Here is a 17,341-nt window from a genome sequence, read left to right on the forward strand (position 1 = left end):
GACGAGAACGACAGGGCAATAGGGAGTAGCCGCCCCTCTATCTCCTTTTGAGAGGCCTGGCTGTGGCAGTGGGTTGGGGGTCCTCACCTCTTCATCTTTGTAGCTTCTTTACCTCCTTCTCCAGTTCTTGGTGACTTGCCTCCTGACTCCTCGAAGGTTCATCTTATTAGGCTCAACGCTATATAAACGGAACTTGCTGGCATTGGCGAACAGTTACCGCATCGTGTCTTCAAGTAGTAGCATACTAACCGTTACAGTATCAACCAACGGCTCGCACATGCATATTCATTCAAAACAGTTTCAACTTATTCAGTTGTATGCACGTCCTTTGCCCGTCCTTACAACAGTGTCACAAGAAACTGTTCGCGTCTAGTTGCTAAACTTGTGAGTGAAAATCAAACGGAAGGTAAACCAGGGGGTATAGGGCAGCTGTCCAACAATTTACTGGTAACTTTTGCTAGAGAGTTAGCCGGTACGAAAATCCAAACGAGCAAAACAATGTTTCGTATACAGGTATGTCCAATCATTCACATCAATTGTTCCACAGAATGTGTCCAGTGCTCGGCTATTTGTATATCTGAGTACTCGAATTCACTGAATCACACCATTGTCAGAAATACCGCATACTCGACAGCCCACACTGATATTACACCTTCCCAGCATTCTTCCCTCTAGCATCCCCAACTCGAGCATTTGTCTCGTGTAAAAACAAGTGCTACCGAACACATGTTAACAAATCCATCGATAAACTGCCATTCATCGCTCTACGCTATCCTGTCAAACGCAACGCACACTCTTTCACCACCTCCCATTTCTTGTCAATCAAAAATCAACGAATGAGTAAAACAATAAATAGGGCGATGGGGGTGAGGGTAAAGCCGTTGGGAATTGAAAGGGAAGGGGGGCGAACTCTTTTGGTGTCAGTCGAGATGAAAAGGTTCAAGGGATCGTTATATTCAAGAGAACGCAGTCTATTCTGCTTCCATTGGCGGATACACTTACTAAGAGAGGAGTGGAAAGAGGAACGGTTCTAGTCATATAGAAGAGAGGTGAGGTGTGAGTGCAGATTCTCCAGGTACTGTGTGAGACCTCAATAGGTCACATCTAAGTGGGGCTGAAGTATTCGAGTCAACTATCCGATGAAAGGTGATGCAATGCCTACACCTCTCTCGCCCTCTCTTCCTTTCTCCATCAGTTGGAAATACTCTGAATCTACGGTATTGTGGCATTGCTACTTATTTCCTAGTGTTCATCAACTTCATGTTTAGAATTCAATAGCACTGAAAGATTGACAATTGGAGATACGAGAGTTGTCGCTGTATGAAATAATCGATAGTTGGGGCTATGGGGAGTGTTCGATGGCGGAATGATTAAACATGTACAAGAGTGAAGTTAATTAATTTATGGTGGAGTCTGCGAATTATGAGGAGTAGCATACATGGAGTTGATAACCTTTGATCGGTTGTAGATACTTGTTACCTTGTCATATTACCACTCGACGAGTTTTCTAAGTAGTATTCTTCAATATTGCCGCCGCACAACGCTCGATATAATTAAGATAATTGATATTTCAAAATGCAAGGGGTTTCAACAACTGCAATATCAGTTTTAAATTATAATACTTGGCACGATTGGTATCTGTTATTGCGGTATTACAGTTTATCTCGCTTATTCGTCTTTCGTCACTTTTGTTCTACAATTTAATGGAAATTCTCTCAACTCTTCTTTTGCCTTGTCTCATTTTTCCTACGGGTCTTTTTCTCCAGAGGAGGGACAGTCATGCTAGCTGCCGGTAATAAAATGATAATATTTATAGAAGCAAAGAAGAGTTATTTCAACCGCAAACGACATACCGAGTAAATTACTCGAGGTACTCTGGCTATCGAATGGTTCTTGCTTACACTGGAGAGCAATCGACAACGGCGTGACACAATGTTCTCCACGAACGACCCCGGAAATGGAAAAAGTTAGCCAATAAAGTTATTCATTCAATTCATTATCGAAATTAGTCAATTAGACACTGAGTGTTGGATGGAATTCACTTAGGGAAATTGCTTCATTACTATTTCCTTTTAATTTTTAACAATTGTATTCATATAAGCTAGTGGGAACTTATTAATTTCAATTGAGTTCATTTCTAAAGAATTCTTCAAAATTTAAAACATTCTGGGAAATTTATTTTTCAATCTTCGGTTAAACCAAATTATCTTTCAATTTCAATGTCTCACGCAGTTTCATCGCCGTGGAAGAATCTTCCTACGTTCAGTCAACTTTTACCAAAATTCTTAAAACTTTGCCAAAAATTTAGACATGGAGACACGACAATAAACATTTTCAAATTATTGAATAATGATAAAACCTAAAAACGGTGTATTTTTTTTACAATGTTTTATTAAGCGCAATCCTCCCCTATTCCATTGAATGCCATATTCCATGGCTTTCACACGGAAATGGTTTTTTAAAGTCGAATTTAATGTCCTTAAAGAATTTATTCGTGATATCCAAGGTAAAAAGGTAATGGGGTAAATCCATAATTTGCAAAAAAGGAAAGCTAGTCGTTAGAAACGATCGAAAAACAGTGGAATGATTGAAGCGCATCAGTAGAAAAAAAAGGTTTACGACGCCCCATTAGCAAGCGACAAATCGAAGACAGATGCACCTATTGTTGCAAGCAGCTTTTATGAGACAGATAATTCATCAAGCTCTTACAGATAACCGTTCCGTCCGTCAAATGAATAAGCCATCCTATATCCAAATAAAAATATACCTGTGTCACATAAAGTTCACATACAACACATAAAATACAACTGTAAAATTCATTGATGAAAGTATGTTTGGAAATAGAGTAAGGAAGAGGAAAAAATACAAATACAAATCGAAGCTGTTGTTACGCAGTGACCCTGCCATTAACCTAGTTATTCGTTCACTCGAGGGTGAAGTACTTTGGTGTACACTCCGACACTATAGAAAATGAAAAAGGGTAAAAATAAACAAGTACTTTCACTGTTCCATCGTTGAACCAATTGGTTCACGAAAGATTTCGTTTGATGGCGCGTGTAAAACTGCCCTTCGAGCCCTCGACCTAATTACAAATAACAACGCTGTCATTTAACGCGCGACATACTCTTTCATGTTCATAGTGAGTACCTTTTCCTAACGAGCCATTCCCACTCCGAACGCAAAGGCACTCTCTTAGTCGTGAGTAGGAAAAAGGAAAAAATATACAGACTGTAATAAAACTCATTTAGCATGACATCTGGCTACACATCTCGTCCCTGAGTTCATTAGGATTTTATGTTCTATAACAAATATCCTCCAGACATGTCGTGGCTTGATTCTATCAAGTATAAATCAGGTAAGTCAAAAGCGGGCAGTTGCTGAGAGGAATCGCAATTTCCATATGCTAATGAAAATTCATTCTAAATAATCGATTCAATTGAGAGAGCTCTTGAATCCAACTGATCCAACTGAATCTTTTACATTCTTTCAGGGGATCCATAATATATTTTCTCTGTATATTCCCACATAGTTCGAACAGATGGTGAATATTATGCGAGAATCATATTAGGCCATGCAATAAAAAAAAAATGATTATTTGACGATGGATTATTTTAACGGATGAAAAAACGTGATAACAATAATATTGTCCAGGTGTACCTGGTGTGCTTAACGGTGGGCAGTGTCATCAGTGATTTACCACCAGGAACAAGGCACAATACTTATTTACCACCGGATCCAACGAAGGGTTACGACTACAACACGCCATCAGTACCATTTTCACCACGGCCAACGCCACCATTTCCCCCGACCAGAGGTACATTTCCCACTGGCCCATCCAGACCACCGCCAACCTTTCCAACGGGCCCAGCAAGACCAACCCCGCCAACTGGTAGACCGGGTTACCCAAGCCCCGGCACCCGTCCAACGCCGGTCTTTCCAACGCCATCCCAACGGCCCACGGGATACCCAGGCCCCGGTATTCGACCAACACCAGGTTTTCCGGATTACACAGGCCAACCGTCCGGCAATAATGGAAACACTGTGTCACCTGGAGTAAGTACATTTCCTGGGCAAATGATCTTTACACAACACTCAAATGCGGTGTGCTGCTACCCCTGCTTCCATACTAAGATAAATTTAGTCTACTTTGTGGCCAGACAGCCAGTCCTCTATATACATATATACACATTGCATATAACTTCTGTACAACTAAACACGTAGGGAAGTTTACTCGCTGTCTTCATGCTGAATAGAAAATCCCGGGGTTATGTACCCAGCGTCGTATGATGGTATTACTATGGGCAAGGTGGGAGTTAATTTCATTTGACAATCTCGAGTGGCAGCTGCGCCAGTCGTTTTGCGCTTTAATACCATGATACCAAGATAATACTCGCTCTCCCTGTTGAAGCGCAACACCATTTCTACATTGTACATGAGTGCCTCTCATGTGCGTACAATAACAGCTACTGGCTGCGAGCTGGCATCCACAGTTAAATTCTGGTGTGCTCAAGTAATAATAACCGAGGAATTATTCATTTTATCCCCTTTTTTTCCATCTTCATCGTCTTTTTCATATCTCATATGACGTAGAGATAGAAATGAAACTGTGTCACAGCGATGGAGAGGAGGTGAAGAAAAAGAATTTAAAAAAAAATATACAATGGCCATTTCCCAGGCGGTAAATTATTGGCGGCCCACACAGCGATTGTTTTTTTTTACAGTCACACGGGCGTCAGAGTAATTTTTTTTTCATATAAATATTCTTGCTTTTTATTCATTTCTTTATAGCATATAATTAGGCACATAATTATGAGAATAATAATGGGATTTTATCGATGGCGCAAGGTTTATTTGTTTTTTTTTAATGTCAATAGCATGATCATCATCATGAGCCTGGCATGCCATTTGATTTCAATTATGCAGTGAAAGAGGACGCCTTTGGTAATGACTACTCACATAATGCTATTAGTGATGGGGATGTGACGAGAGGAGAATACCGGGTTCAACTTCCGGACGGACGCACGCAAATCGTTCGTTATACGGCAGATTGGAAGCATGGATTTAGCGCCCAGGTTACTTACGAGGGAACCCCACGTCTGGATCTTCAACGACCATCGGGCAACTTCAATAGAGGCTATTAAACTCCATCGTCCCAATTCAATTCTCCCTATCCCCATTCCTTTTCTCCTTGTTTTAAGGCAGTACCAATATTTCTTTCTCTTATTTCGAATACTACTACTATTATTTCAATTTTCATTAAAAAACGTGGAGATATATTGAAGATTGAATTTGTGGAAAGGAAAATTGAGTGGGTGATCGAGAATGGAAAATTTATTAAACAAAGGACATGAACTCCCAGAACTCGGCCTTATTACTTATTCCTGGGGATGTTATGCAGCGAAACGATCGAATAAATGTGGATAAAACTGAGGTTAACGTTGTGACCGATTTTTCAAATGCCGAGGATTTCGCGTTAACTCATTCAAACAAGATAAAACCAAACATGAGTGCTGTTAAATCCATTCCAAGGGCTTTAAATGCCAATCGCAATTGCCAATTTCTCGTGACAACGTGACGTGAATTTAATACAATAGTAACTTTAACACGATGATTTCAAACTTCAATTTGGAACACTGTAGTCAAATAAAAAAAAATGATATAAATTGTGCCGCTGCAACAAATTCGTGGTGATTAATCTGCGTCACGATTCTCATATTTCTCTTATTACTCATCGGCTTTTTTTCATTGTACCAGACGTTAAAATTATGAGATCACGATTACACCTGGATTTTAACGAAAAATATTGTGGGAACGATTTATATCGGCCTTTTCCGCTCTTCGATATGAATTTACGCCGATACTGGGATGACCTATAAAATCACACCCGAACGCATACTTCAATTTATTAATGTCCTGAGAATTATATCTCCAGCATATTTTGATATTAATAATTTTTTATTCTCTCTCTCTCTCTCTCTCTCTCTCTCTCTCTCTCTCTCTCTCTCTCTCTCCGCCCATTAGCTGTATACACCCGACGGAATTGGCCAACCTCGAGATCGACCTTTGGGTGAACGACAAAACAACAAGTAGGCAACAGTTATCGCATTCTGTGCCTGCAAAACGACTCAATCCCTCCCTTCATCGAAAACAATGAGCTACCTTGAACATTATTGGCCGTGTGTTGTCGCAACTGTGGCGAGGGCGCGCACGGCAAAGATGTTAACTCGAGGAGAAAAGACAAACCACAAAGTGATGGAGAATCATTCTAAAGAAAGAAACGATAAAGTGAGTAGAGACAGAACGATAGGCCAAAGTGTTGGCCGACACGTGAACTAATCTACCTGGAGAACTTTACTTTCACTGCTCCGTGGGAAGATCGAATCCTCATTTCATAAAAAAAAAAATTCATTCCGCCATTCCGTTCTCATCAATCTTACGATACATGCCTTCTGAATTTATGCGTCACACCCCATTCCCATCCCTTATTTTCCACTGATTAAAAAACACATCTATATATATATATATAAATTTTCATATCTAGGTTATTTAATTGTACTTACTCAAGCATGCCTAGATGGAATTTAATGAACAATAAAAAGCAATTTTTTAGCACTATTATTTTAATTAAAAACATGATAGGAAGAAATTTATGTATAATTATTCCACCGCATCAGCCTATGTTGCGATTGAATTTATGGAATCGATAATGTTGCAGTATTTGATTGCGTGGAGGCTGGCATCGTCGTGTATCATGCATTCGAAATCATTCAATTTTGCAGGCTTCCGTCTTGCTGATCTCTCTCCTTTTGTGATTGAAAGCCGACAAAGACAGGTAGGAGGTGAGGAGGTAAAATTTCCGTTACACTGCTGAGCCGTTGAAACGATATAGACGAGTATTCATGCTCATCCGACAGCGCACCTTTGATAACAGCTAAAAGAACGAGCAAACCCGACTCTTTTATCCATTCTCCTTTCTTCATCCCCTCCATCCACCCACTGCCGACAATTCCCAACCTCGGCATTCTCGCCATTGCAACCACCAATTTGTAATCTAAAAGAACGATTCAATTGAATCACTTTTTACGCTGAGAATAGACGCTAGCGAGAATTGTATCACTGCGGATGAGCGCCGGGAACACCTCAACGAAGATATAACGCGAGGTTGGTGAAAAAAAGTCTTGTGGAAAAATTCATCGGTCTGCACCTTCAAACGAAAAACTATTGGTAAACAATGAAAATGAATTTTTACTTCAGCACAAAAAGAGGCGAAACTCGAACTTCTCCTTTCCATTATTTCCAAATACCAACGAGAAAGGAAAAAAAAAGTAGCATCGAGGGCAACCGAAGAGGCTACAGTGCCTGTAGATAGGATAAAACGCTTTCACGTGCACTAAACACAAAACTTGTTCGTCTCTTTGTCATCCGTCTCAACTTTCTGTGCTTGTCTTCTTGCGTTTTCTGAAGTAGTGTCGTATTTCTCGCTCCTATACACCCAACCATTTCCCACTCTTGAATGTTTTCCTAAAAACCTCCTCTTTTTCTCACAAAGCAAATAAGAGCATTGTAAAAAGGGATAGAATAGGAGAACTTGCATACAACGTACTATGGGGAGCCACGGGTGAGTAATAATTTACATTCGATCGTAGCTTGTGAAACAATTTGTCAATTAAGCATTCGGCTGGGACCCAATACATGTGGGAGGAAATTGGAAATGGAGGGTTGGCCTGTGGCAATTCAATTACCTAGGGGAAACTGTTATCAGTTTTATTTAATTTTCAAAGAAGCATAATCAAAAAACATCAAACCCCATTTTCGGTGGTAATTCATTTGAACGTAACGAGTTCCGTTTATTGGGAAACGCCAACGATCAAGAGCGTTCTTCCACGTAAGTTGAGTTGGTTACGCGAGGGGAGGAAAATTGAATAACTGGCAGGCTTTCACGTTTGAGTAATCTATTCAATGTTCCATTTAAATACACCGCTATAAAAAAAATCGCTACAAAAATGGCTTTAGCGTATTTAAACAATTATCACTTCACTGCAGCACACGAGCTAATGTTGTATAAGCTGAAAACGATCTCTTGAATGCACCAACTTCGGAACTTGCATCGTTTAACATTAATTGAACCAAGGTTCAGCAATTACTCCTAAAAATCGAAGATCAACTTACCCAATCGGAGTGATTCCTTTATCATGAAGTTAATTGAGAATCAATGATTGTTTTGATTGTTAACTTTTTATTTGTCTTCTGATTGGCTGATGAATGGGTTGATCATTTCCATGACTACGAGGATGTTATTGTGCGTTACAGCACTCACTTAGAGGAAGAGATTACCTAGTCCCACAAAAATCCAAGTTGCAGTTATAAAAGCTTAAGAAGAAATAATAAAGAAATAGCGTGAATCTACCCCAGAAACTCGAGCTACATTATCCGCTCAACTGCAATTTTTATCTAGATTGTACCTATGCATATTGCAATTACAAATGCATGTACCGTAAAACCATAGTGTTTGGGATATTTGCTCGATAGAAGTCTGCCAAACTCACTGAGTACGTAGGAACGAACAACTACGGTTTGGGCACCAGAACTACCTTCAGTATACGACAAGACTTGACTGACTGACTTGATCCGACTCGTCTTTTTTATTCATGGCGATGGTGAAGCTAGCTAGGGATAAGTTTAGTGAGAAAACTTTGAGTCTGAGACTTGCGTTAGAGCCGTCCACATTGAAATTACTACTTTGTCTCCTCCTTTGTTCCCTCGTTGAGTTCAGAATGCAGAGCGCTTGAATAATTTCACTTTGGAGGGAAAACGATGAATTCCACCGAAAAGCCCCGACAGACAATCTCCCTGCACTTTTTTACCCCTTTGTTTCCCCACACTTACTCTTTCTCTCGCTAACATTGATGATCCTTTAGAGATTGAATAAATTTTTCAATCTCAATTGTCTCACAGGACTTAAAAGAGTGTTTAATCGCCATTGAAATTTCACCAGCTAGAGGAGACATTTGTCGTTATAAATTGAAATCTACGAAGGATCATCTGTGATCAATGGAAAAGTACCGTTGCAAAATTTAAATTTCCCAATGTAAATTTTCGCTGTTCACACCGCGCTCACTGATGCTTCATTAAAGCAAGATTGATGAGATCATAAATTTGTTGTGTACAATGTATATTCGTGGAATGCACGGGTGAAAAAAACGGGTGATGGAAAAACGTCGATTGTTAATAGCTATCAATCAGTTATGAATTGTCAACAGTACCTAATCAAATCATGATAAATTGATTGTGATTTATTAGTTTGAAAATCTATTGGGGTGATGATAACAATGTATCACACACGCAAACTTTATCACCCCTGAAATTTCTTTTGTTATTTATACCAATGACATATTTTACAACATTCCAGACGCACGCGACGTGATTCATACATCATCGTCGCCGGTCTTTTCCAGTTACAGCACCCGTCGGAAAGAAAATGTCCTCTGTGAGACATGGAGAAAAATTGAGAACAAAAAATTGTTATAAAAACCCTGTGGTGAAAAGAAAAGATAAAAAAAATAAGAGGGAGAAAAAAAGAGTATAAAATCTCGCGCGTTAAAAAACATATATAGAAACATGAAAGTCATAAATCACCAATGAAGGTGTATGACTCAACTAACACTTCCAGAAGCTTCCTCTACGATTCCGCTGAGACAGTCTCCGTTAGAACGTGTGCAGGTATGTTTCCGGCTAAATGAAAATGGTTTTGCAGCAGCAAATACAATTGGCTTCACTTCTAGAATAGACATCTTCCGGAGACATCTTCTGCGGTATACCTACGCACGAACTATTCGTCATTAGACAATTTTCTCGGCAATGCATATAAATCGAACCTACTCACTCTTTTTCAAAGTACAAGCAATGGGAAGCTGGAGAGCTTCGGCATAGCTGCATTGGTTGATAGGGAAAATTGCCTCTCTAAACCCCCCCTTCCTCTGGAAGATACCGCCGCCAACGTATCTAGAAGATTCCCCAGGGAGAATATTGAAATTCCGACAAACTTCAACTTGTGACGCGTATGTGCAACTTTCAGATGTGCCCCGCACGACATTCGGTATGAATCAGAAGTAAAGTTACGTTTATATAGTTTTCCTCCCGGCGCTCTGTCTTCACCTGTATGTGCACAGATGCGAACGTTATTCCCACTATCCACACCAAGATTGGTGCCAATATATCTTAAAAATTTCTGTTCCTTTAAAAATAGAGGATCAAGCTTTATGGTAATATTGCGAATGATGAATAAAAAAAAAACTCAGCCCTTCATAAGCTATCGCTGGCTCGATACAATTGGACACATTAGAATTCAACACATATGCAACTTAAAGTCCAACTCGCTGAAATATTTGCTTCGATGGCAATATCCCATGGCAAACTATGTTCATGCTAGAGGAGGTCCATCAAAGGGAAAACGTGGCTAGCAAGAAAGAATGAACTATTGGAGGAAGTGGTTTAGGTGGTAGAATTTCCCTGGTTGTACTAACACAAGGTGATGTTCCACTTGCAATCCATCTACCAGAAGCGACGGGGCAATAAAGAATCCAACGTGAAAAGCTTCGAGCTATGCTGCACACCCATCCTTTTAAAGCTCCACATACCCCCACATAAGCTGACCACAGCATAAGGTACATTCGTAAAAGTGATGCCCACCCTTTGCTCATTTCAAAGTTTCGGTCAAGCGAAAAGCCTTTTCTCAAACCCAGCCAACTCTCAGCAATTCTCTCCCTCTTTCACTATCTTTATCTGCCTTTGCCTTTTCCACTGGTTAGTAAAATATTTTTCAACAAACCTTTGCCAAACGATACTACAACTCTTTGATGCTGTGCGAACCTATTTTATTGGAGGCCAAAACTTTTAACGGATATGATCTTCTTCGTGCAGAGTTCTAATACGTAAGTGGCTCAACTCCGTCGGGCCAACAAAGTATTTATATAGTCATGTACCGATGGGAGAATGAAGTTGAAAGAAAAAACATCAACTTTCGTAAGATTTGGAATACGACAAGGCATGGAGATCGATGCTAGCGCGCTAAATTAGATCAAGTGATGTGGAATTGCACAACGCCAATACGTTCCGCGAATCGAGGTGTATCCTCAAGCTATCTCATCGCTCCAATTCTTATAATGTACCAATAGTATGCATCTCGCAGCCTGTATGATCAACCTCAATTGAAAATATTCAAATCTGATATATATGGAAGATAAGACAGCCCACTCTTTTATCTCGTCTGAAATAACGTACCCAATGAATCATCACACCAATTGTCGCATTTACTCGCTGTCGTTCATTTATTAATCTCATTATTAATTCAAAAATTTTCCGATCCAGTATGTGACGATTCAACTGAAATAATCCAATTGGCTGTCTGATTAAGTGATGCAGTATTTGTGGAATGGCGAATGCATCGGAACAACGTAAAAAAAGATCCCGTAAATAATCCCTTTTTTTCCTCTTATCTAATCGAATCAGATAAATTGATTTTTGATGAATAAAACAATTTGCTGAATCAATACCAGGCCACTATTCATGCCGAAATGCTTCCGTTTGATACGTTCGTGGGAAGAAATATATATAGCTCTCACTCATTTCTCTTTCAATTTTCGTTTCAGTGGGGTTTATTATTCATAATCCGTAAGCTTATAGGTTAATGTATTATAAATGTGCTTTGGAAATGAATCACTATAGGAACTACAAGAATTGGTGCATGGACTCATCAATTCATCTATATTGTGTAGATCACACCGCATTATTAGTGAAATTAATGAATTGAAATGTTACTAAATTTTTGTATGAAAAACCGGAGAGGATGAGATAATTCGGAGCATCTATGTGTCGTATTGAAAGCGGAGTTTCAATAAACTCAATGACGCAACAGCCCCAGTATACCACATCTCGTTTGAACGTCCCACGTGTGACGCGATACATCTGCACGAGTTAACGATTGCATAAAGGATCTTCTCAATCCATTGAAAACATACACGTCTGAAAGCCCAAGGAGACGTACACCTTTTTTGCCTCTCTCTCTGTAGAGCGTGTGAGTGTACTTGTCACTGAAGATGATGATTCTTCCGAAGATTCTCACAGCGGCGGTATGTCATCGCTCCTTGATCGCGAAATCTTTTGAGGAGTGAAAAATTGTTCATCAATAGTTGCGTAGCGCGGATGATCCTTTCATCGACCGTCAGGAGAACTCAGCCGCGTTCTAATTTACATGTTAAACGATAGTATCGCATTGGCCCGAGGCTTCCCCGACGTTTCTGACATACATTGATGACAACATGCGTAGCATGATCGATCAATCTTTTAATGCTATGCAGATATAAATTGTCAGTTTGATGAAAAATTAAGGGCAATAAGGGGAGAAATACGTTGGAGAAATAATGCCCGATCAAGATAAAAACATCTGGCTCGATAAATCCAACTGTACAGATCTTATAACCGTTTTGCAACAATTCCCATGTGTTGGAGTGTGAAATGTATCCGGAGATAGAAACGGAGCGGCAGACATGGTGACTCGTTATCTCCGAGGATGCCACCAGGATTCGCTCTGCAATATGTTTCATAAATGGCTAACCCCCTTCCTCCCCCCTTCTGTCCCGACGTCTGCTTGAAGATCCGCTAGACCGTCACCCGATGGGATAACGCCAGTGGCATAACGCGACCACCTCGATCTTACCACTGGTTAAATCTCACCCAGTTGCACTAAATCCACGATTTAGAATCTTGGATCGTCTTCGGGGATATATAAAGCGGATTAGAAGCAACGGGGTTTGTCATTCCCACGACACCGCTCACAGGTGGTGGGTGCATTTTATTCACTGTGTACGCGGTATAGTGCGCTGAAGCATTCAATTTGACACAGAGGAAGTTAACGAGATTTATAATAGTCCCCTTTATGGGGAACCTGCATCAGAAGAAGCTTTGTTATTCCTTCCTTTCTCATCGGATAATAGCGAAATTCGCCCTCACCATGTTTAAGGTGATTTTTTATTCATTGTTTGATAATTATTTCCACATAAGGCATATTAATGCTGTTACTAATTTTGTTTTTCAGTTGACACTAGCAGCAACAATTCTAGCGGTCGCTTTGGCGAGACCAGAGCCACCTGTCAATTCTTATTTACCACCTGGTGGTGGTGGTGGTGGTGGTGGTGGTGGTGGTGGTAGAGGGGGCGGGGGATCGTCCAGTCAGTACGGGCCACCATCAGGAGGTGGACAGGGACAGGGAGGTAGGCCATCAAATAATTACGGGACTCCTGGCGCAGGTGGTGGTGGTGGTGGATTCGGTCAACAGGGAGGACAGGGGAGTGGATTCGGCCAGCAAGGCGGTCAAGGGGGTCAGGGCGGACGTCCTTCGAGTAGTTATGGTGCACCCAATGCCGGTGGTAATGGGTTTGGGCAGCAGGCCGGACAGGGGGGTAGACCTTCAAGTAATTACGGTGCTCCCGCCCCTGGGGGTAATGGATTCGGCCAACAGGGCGGCCAGAGTGGTCAGGGTGGCCAGAGTGGCCAGAGTGGCCAGGGAGGACAGGGGGGCAGACCATCAAATAGTTACGGCACACCTGGATCCGGCGGAGGTGGATTTGGTCAACAGGGTGGCCAGGGAGGCCAAGGCGGCAGACCTTCAAGTAGTTACGGCGCTCCTGGGTCAGGAAGCGGTAGTTTTGGGCAGGAGGGGGGGCAGATAGGACAAGGTGGCCTGGGGAATAGCCCTTCCAGTAGTTACGGGCCTCCTGGCTCAGACACTGCTCGATTTGGCCAGCAGGGTGGACAGGGTGGTCAGGGGGGCTTTGGACGACAGAACACCTCACCATCGAGACCGTCAGATAGTTATGGACCTCCTGGGGCAGGAGGGGGTGGATTTGGACAACAAAGTGGACAAGGTGGTTTTGGACAACAAAACACCTCACCTCCAAGACCTTCAGAAAATTATGGACCTCCTGGGACAGGAGGGGGTGGATTTGGACAGCAGGGAAGACAAGGTGGATTTGGACAGCAGGGAGGACAAGGTGGTCGTCCACCCTCAAATAGCTATGGAGCACCAAATGCTGGCGGAAATGGATTTGGGAAGCAGGGAGGCCAAAATGGGCAGGCAGGTTATCCAAGTGGCCCTGCTGGTCAGGGTGGCTTTGGAGGTCAAGGGGGTGGAAGGCCGTCTGATAGTTACGGAGCACCTGGAGGTGGTGGCGGTGGATTTGGAGGTAGTCTGAATTCTTTAAACCTACTTGGCTGAGTACTGAATAATTTAATGATTACCATTAAATCTCACTATAGGTGGCAACAGTGGAATCGGAGGATCTTCACGATCTGGAGGAGGCTCAGGGGGTAGAATCCCATCCGACAGTTATGCACCTCCTGCCGCTGGAGCTCCTGGTGACGGATACGCCTCAGGGGGTCCCAGTGGTGGTTCAAGTGGTTATGGCAGCGGTGGGCCAGGCGGTGAAGAGAGCAACGTAAGCATTGAAAAAAATAATGAATTTCAGTAGTAACCTGGGGCATAGTTATTAAATCATTGAAATTGTCGCGATAACAATTAGGTAGCATTTGGTAGAAAAATAAAAATTTGTCCCAGGAACCGGCCAAGTACGATTTCAACTACGAAGTTAAGGATGCTCAATCAGGACTTGATTTCGGACAGACGGAGAGCCGTGATGGTGATCGAGCCCAGGGAATGTTCAATGTTCTGCTGCCCGATGGGCGAAAGCAAATTGTTGAGTACGAGGCGGATCAAGACGGGTTCAAACCACAGATAAGGTACGAGGGTGAAGCCAATGCCGGCGGCTACAGTTCGGGGGGACCTGGAGGCGACTCGGGTTATCCATCTGGTGGACCTGGTAATTCCGGTGGCCAAGGGGGAGACAATTTCGGTGGCAGTGGAGGCGGTTATCCCTCGGGCGGTTCTGGCAGTAACGGAGGATTTGGTGGAGACAGTGGTATATAGCACTTATATTATGGTCTCTTGATGCGTAAAAAATGTACAAATAATAAAAAAAAATCCTCTTTAGGGTATCCCTCTGGGCGCCCTGGCAGTGGAAGCGGAGGATTTGGCGGACAAAATGCCGGTGGAAATCAAGGATATCCCTCTAATCAACCGGGGGGTAATTTTGGTGGTAATCAGGGCGAATATCCATCGGGAAGTGGCGGTGATGCTGCTGCAAATGGTGGATATCAATACTAAACCTGTGCTTATAATTTACATCATAATAGATGAACAATATACAATCATAATTGATCCCAGCCCAGTATTGGCTTACGATGCAAACAAAATTATTTATGCAAAACGATGCAATGAAAGGATTGAAGTCGAAACATCTCATTGGAGGGCAAATCCAATTATAACAGAATAGATTTATTCAGATTTCGATTCATATTTATGCAGTATTGAATTCGCACACATCTATGTACACATAATACTCATACCTTAGTTCATCGTTACCAGATATCAAGTAGATAATCCATTATACTGAACTTTGGTCGCTTAGTATTAAAAATTAATACTGTTCTAGTTGAATTTTTCATCCCATCAAATTGTAAAGTACGTTACTTAATAATCACAACGAACATAATCCGTGATTATTTTTTATAATTCAATGTAGAATAAATTTGCAAATGGATTTAACACCAGATTTTACTTATCCTCCTCTCCCAATTTGATCTATTTAATTACAAATTGAAAATTCATAAAAATCATATTTATTTGATAACTCAGCGCGCGAAATACTGACGTATTTCAATATAATAAAAATGATCACTGATGCTCAGCAAACGGAGAGACAAATTTCATGTACAATACAATTGAAGATTACTGACAAATGCTGCGGTTTTGTTATTACGTTTTATTAATGGTTATACTTTTGCATTATGTACACAGACAAGAGAGCAAATCACAGTATTTTAGTTTTCATTGGATTGCACGAGCAGTCTGCCGTCTGGTATAAAGTCTTGCGCGCAGTCATCCGCTTATCTTAGTTTTCTGAAGACCGGAAAGAACGTACCAGGCCCCTCATGATTTCGAAGGTGAGTCTAAGCTTTTTAATTCCACAGGAATTATCAACTCCACTTTTTAATCTATTTCGTCTGGCAGATTTTTCGATATCAATATTTAATCCACGAAGATTTCACTGAGAGCTTAGGTGCAAAATTGGCCTTAAAACTTCAATGTTCCTCAAATATTCTGAAATATTTGAAATTCATCGATTCATCATTCATCAATTTATCCAATAAATTGTAGGTAGTGCTCTTAGCGATGATGCTGGTACGAGTCCAGAGTGTCCCACAAGGACCGGCGTATTTACCACCCTCAGGTGGTGTAGGCCCAAGACCAGGTGGTACTGGTCATCCAGACGAATGGGCCGGGGTATTTACCATATTTATCATTCTGCTCAATTTCTTAATTCGCTTCATTCGTCACAAATATTTACACACCACTCCAAATGATTGCAGGACCCAGTGAACTACGAGTACTCGTACGAAGTGCAAGATGCAGCGGCAGGGTTAGACTTTGGCCACCGAGAAATGCGTAAGGATGACGAGGCCAAAGGCTCTTATCACGTCTTATTGCCAGATGGAAGGACACAAATCGTTGATTACGTTGCCGATGCCGGTGGATATCGACCGATGATTCGCTACGAAGGCACAGCCACCTATCCGGCACCTGGAGGCGAGGGTTACAAATACTGATTGGAAGATATTTAAGAAAATACTGGCGCCTATCGAAAATTTCAATCAATTTTTTCATTCAATCGATTCTCATTGAAGCATTCATCGTCATGCAGGGAATGGTGTAAGGCTGAAAAGTGAGGGAAACACAAACTGTAGTTTTACTACTTATAATCATGGGCGATGCTATTTCCGTGAATTATTTATTATTTTGTCTGATCTTTTTTGATCTTAAAAAATGGCAGAATTACAAGTCTTAATGTTTAGCATCCGTAAAAGATTATCACTATGCATAGCGTTCACTGAGTGTGCAAACACGTCGTCGTTTCATATCAGAATTATTGTTACATTTTTATTCGCAGTTAAACCCATTCATATTCCAATTTAGAGTAGCACATCAGAGACCCGTCAGCGACTAATTGAAAACAGAACGTTTCCGCAATTAATGTATTCTAAAAATACTCGTTGAAATAAAGTTCCCCCATCAATTTTATTTGTGTTGATGGTGGTCTTGGGCTTTATTTTATTGATTTTATATTAATTGTATCTGCCCCACCGCTATAATATTGCGGATTCTGTCAGACTGCATGTCATTCTCGTTCAATCACATTAGGAGGATATGGACTCATTCCACGTCACTAAT

The 17,341-nt window shown here is 41.3% G+C and overlaps 4 protein-coding genes across 6 annotated transcripts; 3 read left to right on the forward strand and 1 right to left on the reverse strand.

Annotated features, from left to right (window-relative positions):
- Positions 1-226: 226 nt before the first annotated feature.
- On the forward strand, positions 227-6,602 carry LOC105273909 (extensin). 2 transcript variants are annotated; one of them, XM_011316623.1, is made up of 3 exons: positions 227-513; positions 3,652-4,053; positions 4,875-6,602. In XM_011316623.1, exons 1-3 carry the CDS (start codon positions 499-501, stop codon positions 5,139-5,141), a joined length of 684 nt encoding a protein of 227 aa, XP_011314925.1. In that variant the 5' UTR covers positions 227-498; the 3' UTR covers positions 5,142-6,602. The 2 variants fall into 2 exon arrangements, with proteins under 2 accessions (XP_011314925.1, XP_011314926.1); XM_011316624.1 differs by having other exon boundaries at positions 4,970-5,046.
- A 68-nt stretch (positions 6,603-6,670) lies between these two features.
- On the reverse strand, positions 6,671-10,916 carry LOC105273910 (uncharacterized). 2 transcript variants are annotated; one of them, XM_011316626.1, is made up of 3 exons: positions 10,829-10,916; positions 8,170-8,334; positions 6,671-7,051 (listed from the first exon to the last, which is right to left on the reverse strand). In XM_011316626.1, the coding sequence occupies exons 2-3, from the start codon at positions 8,192-8,194 to the stop codon at positions 6,768-6,770; spliced, it is 309 nt and encodes a 102-aa protein (XP_011314928.1). In that variant the 5' UTR covers positions 8,195-8,334; positions 10,829-10,916; the 3' UTR covers positions 6,671-6,767. The 2 variants fall into 2 exon arrangements, with proteins under 2 accessions (XP_011314928.1, XP_011314929.1); XM_011316627.1 differs by lacking the exon at positions 10,829-10,916 and adding an exon at positions 8,494-8,578.
- Positions 10,917-12,827: 1,911 nt separating this feature from the next.
- Positions 12,828-15,646, forward strand: LOC105273911 (pro-resilin). The gene is made up of 5 exons (XM_011316628.1): positions 12,828-13,018; positions 13,094-14,240; positions 14,314-14,492; positions 14,612-14,972; positions 15,045-15,646. The coding sequence occupies exons 1-5, from the start codon at positions 13,010-13,012 to the stop codon at positions 15,215-15,217; spliced, it is 1,869 nt and encodes a 622-aa protein (XP_011314930.1). The 5' UTR covers positions 12,828-13,009; the 3' UTR covers positions 15,218-15,646.
- A 295-nt stretch (positions 15,647-15,941) lies between these two features.
- On the forward strand, positions 15,942-17,219 carry LOC105273912 (pro-resilin). The gene is made up of 3 exons (XM_011316629.1): positions 15,942-16,056; positions 16,271-16,396; positions 16,483-17,219. Exons 1-3 carry the CDS (start codon positions 16,045-16,047, stop codon positions 16,717-16,719), a joined length of 375 nt encoding a protein of 124 aa, XP_011314931.1. The 5' UTR covers positions 15,942-16,044; the 3' UTR covers positions 16,720-17,219.
- Positions 17,220-17,341: the final 122 nt, after the last annotated feature.

The sequence above is a fragment of the Fopius arisanus genome, unplaced genomic scaffold (genome assembly GCF_000806365.1).
Source record: "Fopius arisanus strain USDA-PBARC FA_bdor unplaced genomic scaffold, ASM80636v1 scaffold00008, whole genome shotgun sequence".
Taxonomy (NCBI): domain Eukaryota; kingdom Metazoa; phylum Arthropoda; class Insecta; order Hymenoptera; family Braconidae; genus Fopius; species Fopius arisanus.

Excerpts from the sequence above, each read along its gene's own strand:
- LOC105273912 (XM_011316629.1), top strand. Across the intron at positions 16,397-16,482 it reads ATCCAGACGAATGGGCCGGG|GACCCAGTGAACTACGAGTA; the intron begins GTATTTACCATA and ends AAATGATTGCAG.
- LOC105273911 (XM_011316628.1), top strand. Across the intron at positions 14,241-14,313 it reads TGGTGGCGGTGGATTTGGAG|GTGGCAACAGTGGAATCGGA; the intron begins GTAGTCTGAATT and ends ATCTCACTATAG. Across the intron at positions 14,973-15,044 it reads AGGATTTGGTGGAGACAGTG|GGTATCCCTCTGGGCGCCCT; the intron begins GTATATAGCACT and ends AATCCTCTTTAG.
- LOC105273909 (XM_011316623.1), top strand. Across the intron at positions 4,054-4,874 it reads GAAACACTGTGTCACCTGGA|CATGATCATCATCATGAGCC; the intron begins GTAAGTACATTT and ends TAATGTCAATAG.
- LOC105273910 (XM_011316626.1), bottom strand. The coding sequence starts at position 8,194 with ATGATAAAGGAATCACTCCGATTGG. Across the intron at positions 7,052-8,169 it reads AAAGGAATCACTCCGATTGG|ATTACAAATTGGTGGTTGCA; the intron begins GTAAGTTGATCT and ends TCGTTCTTTTAG.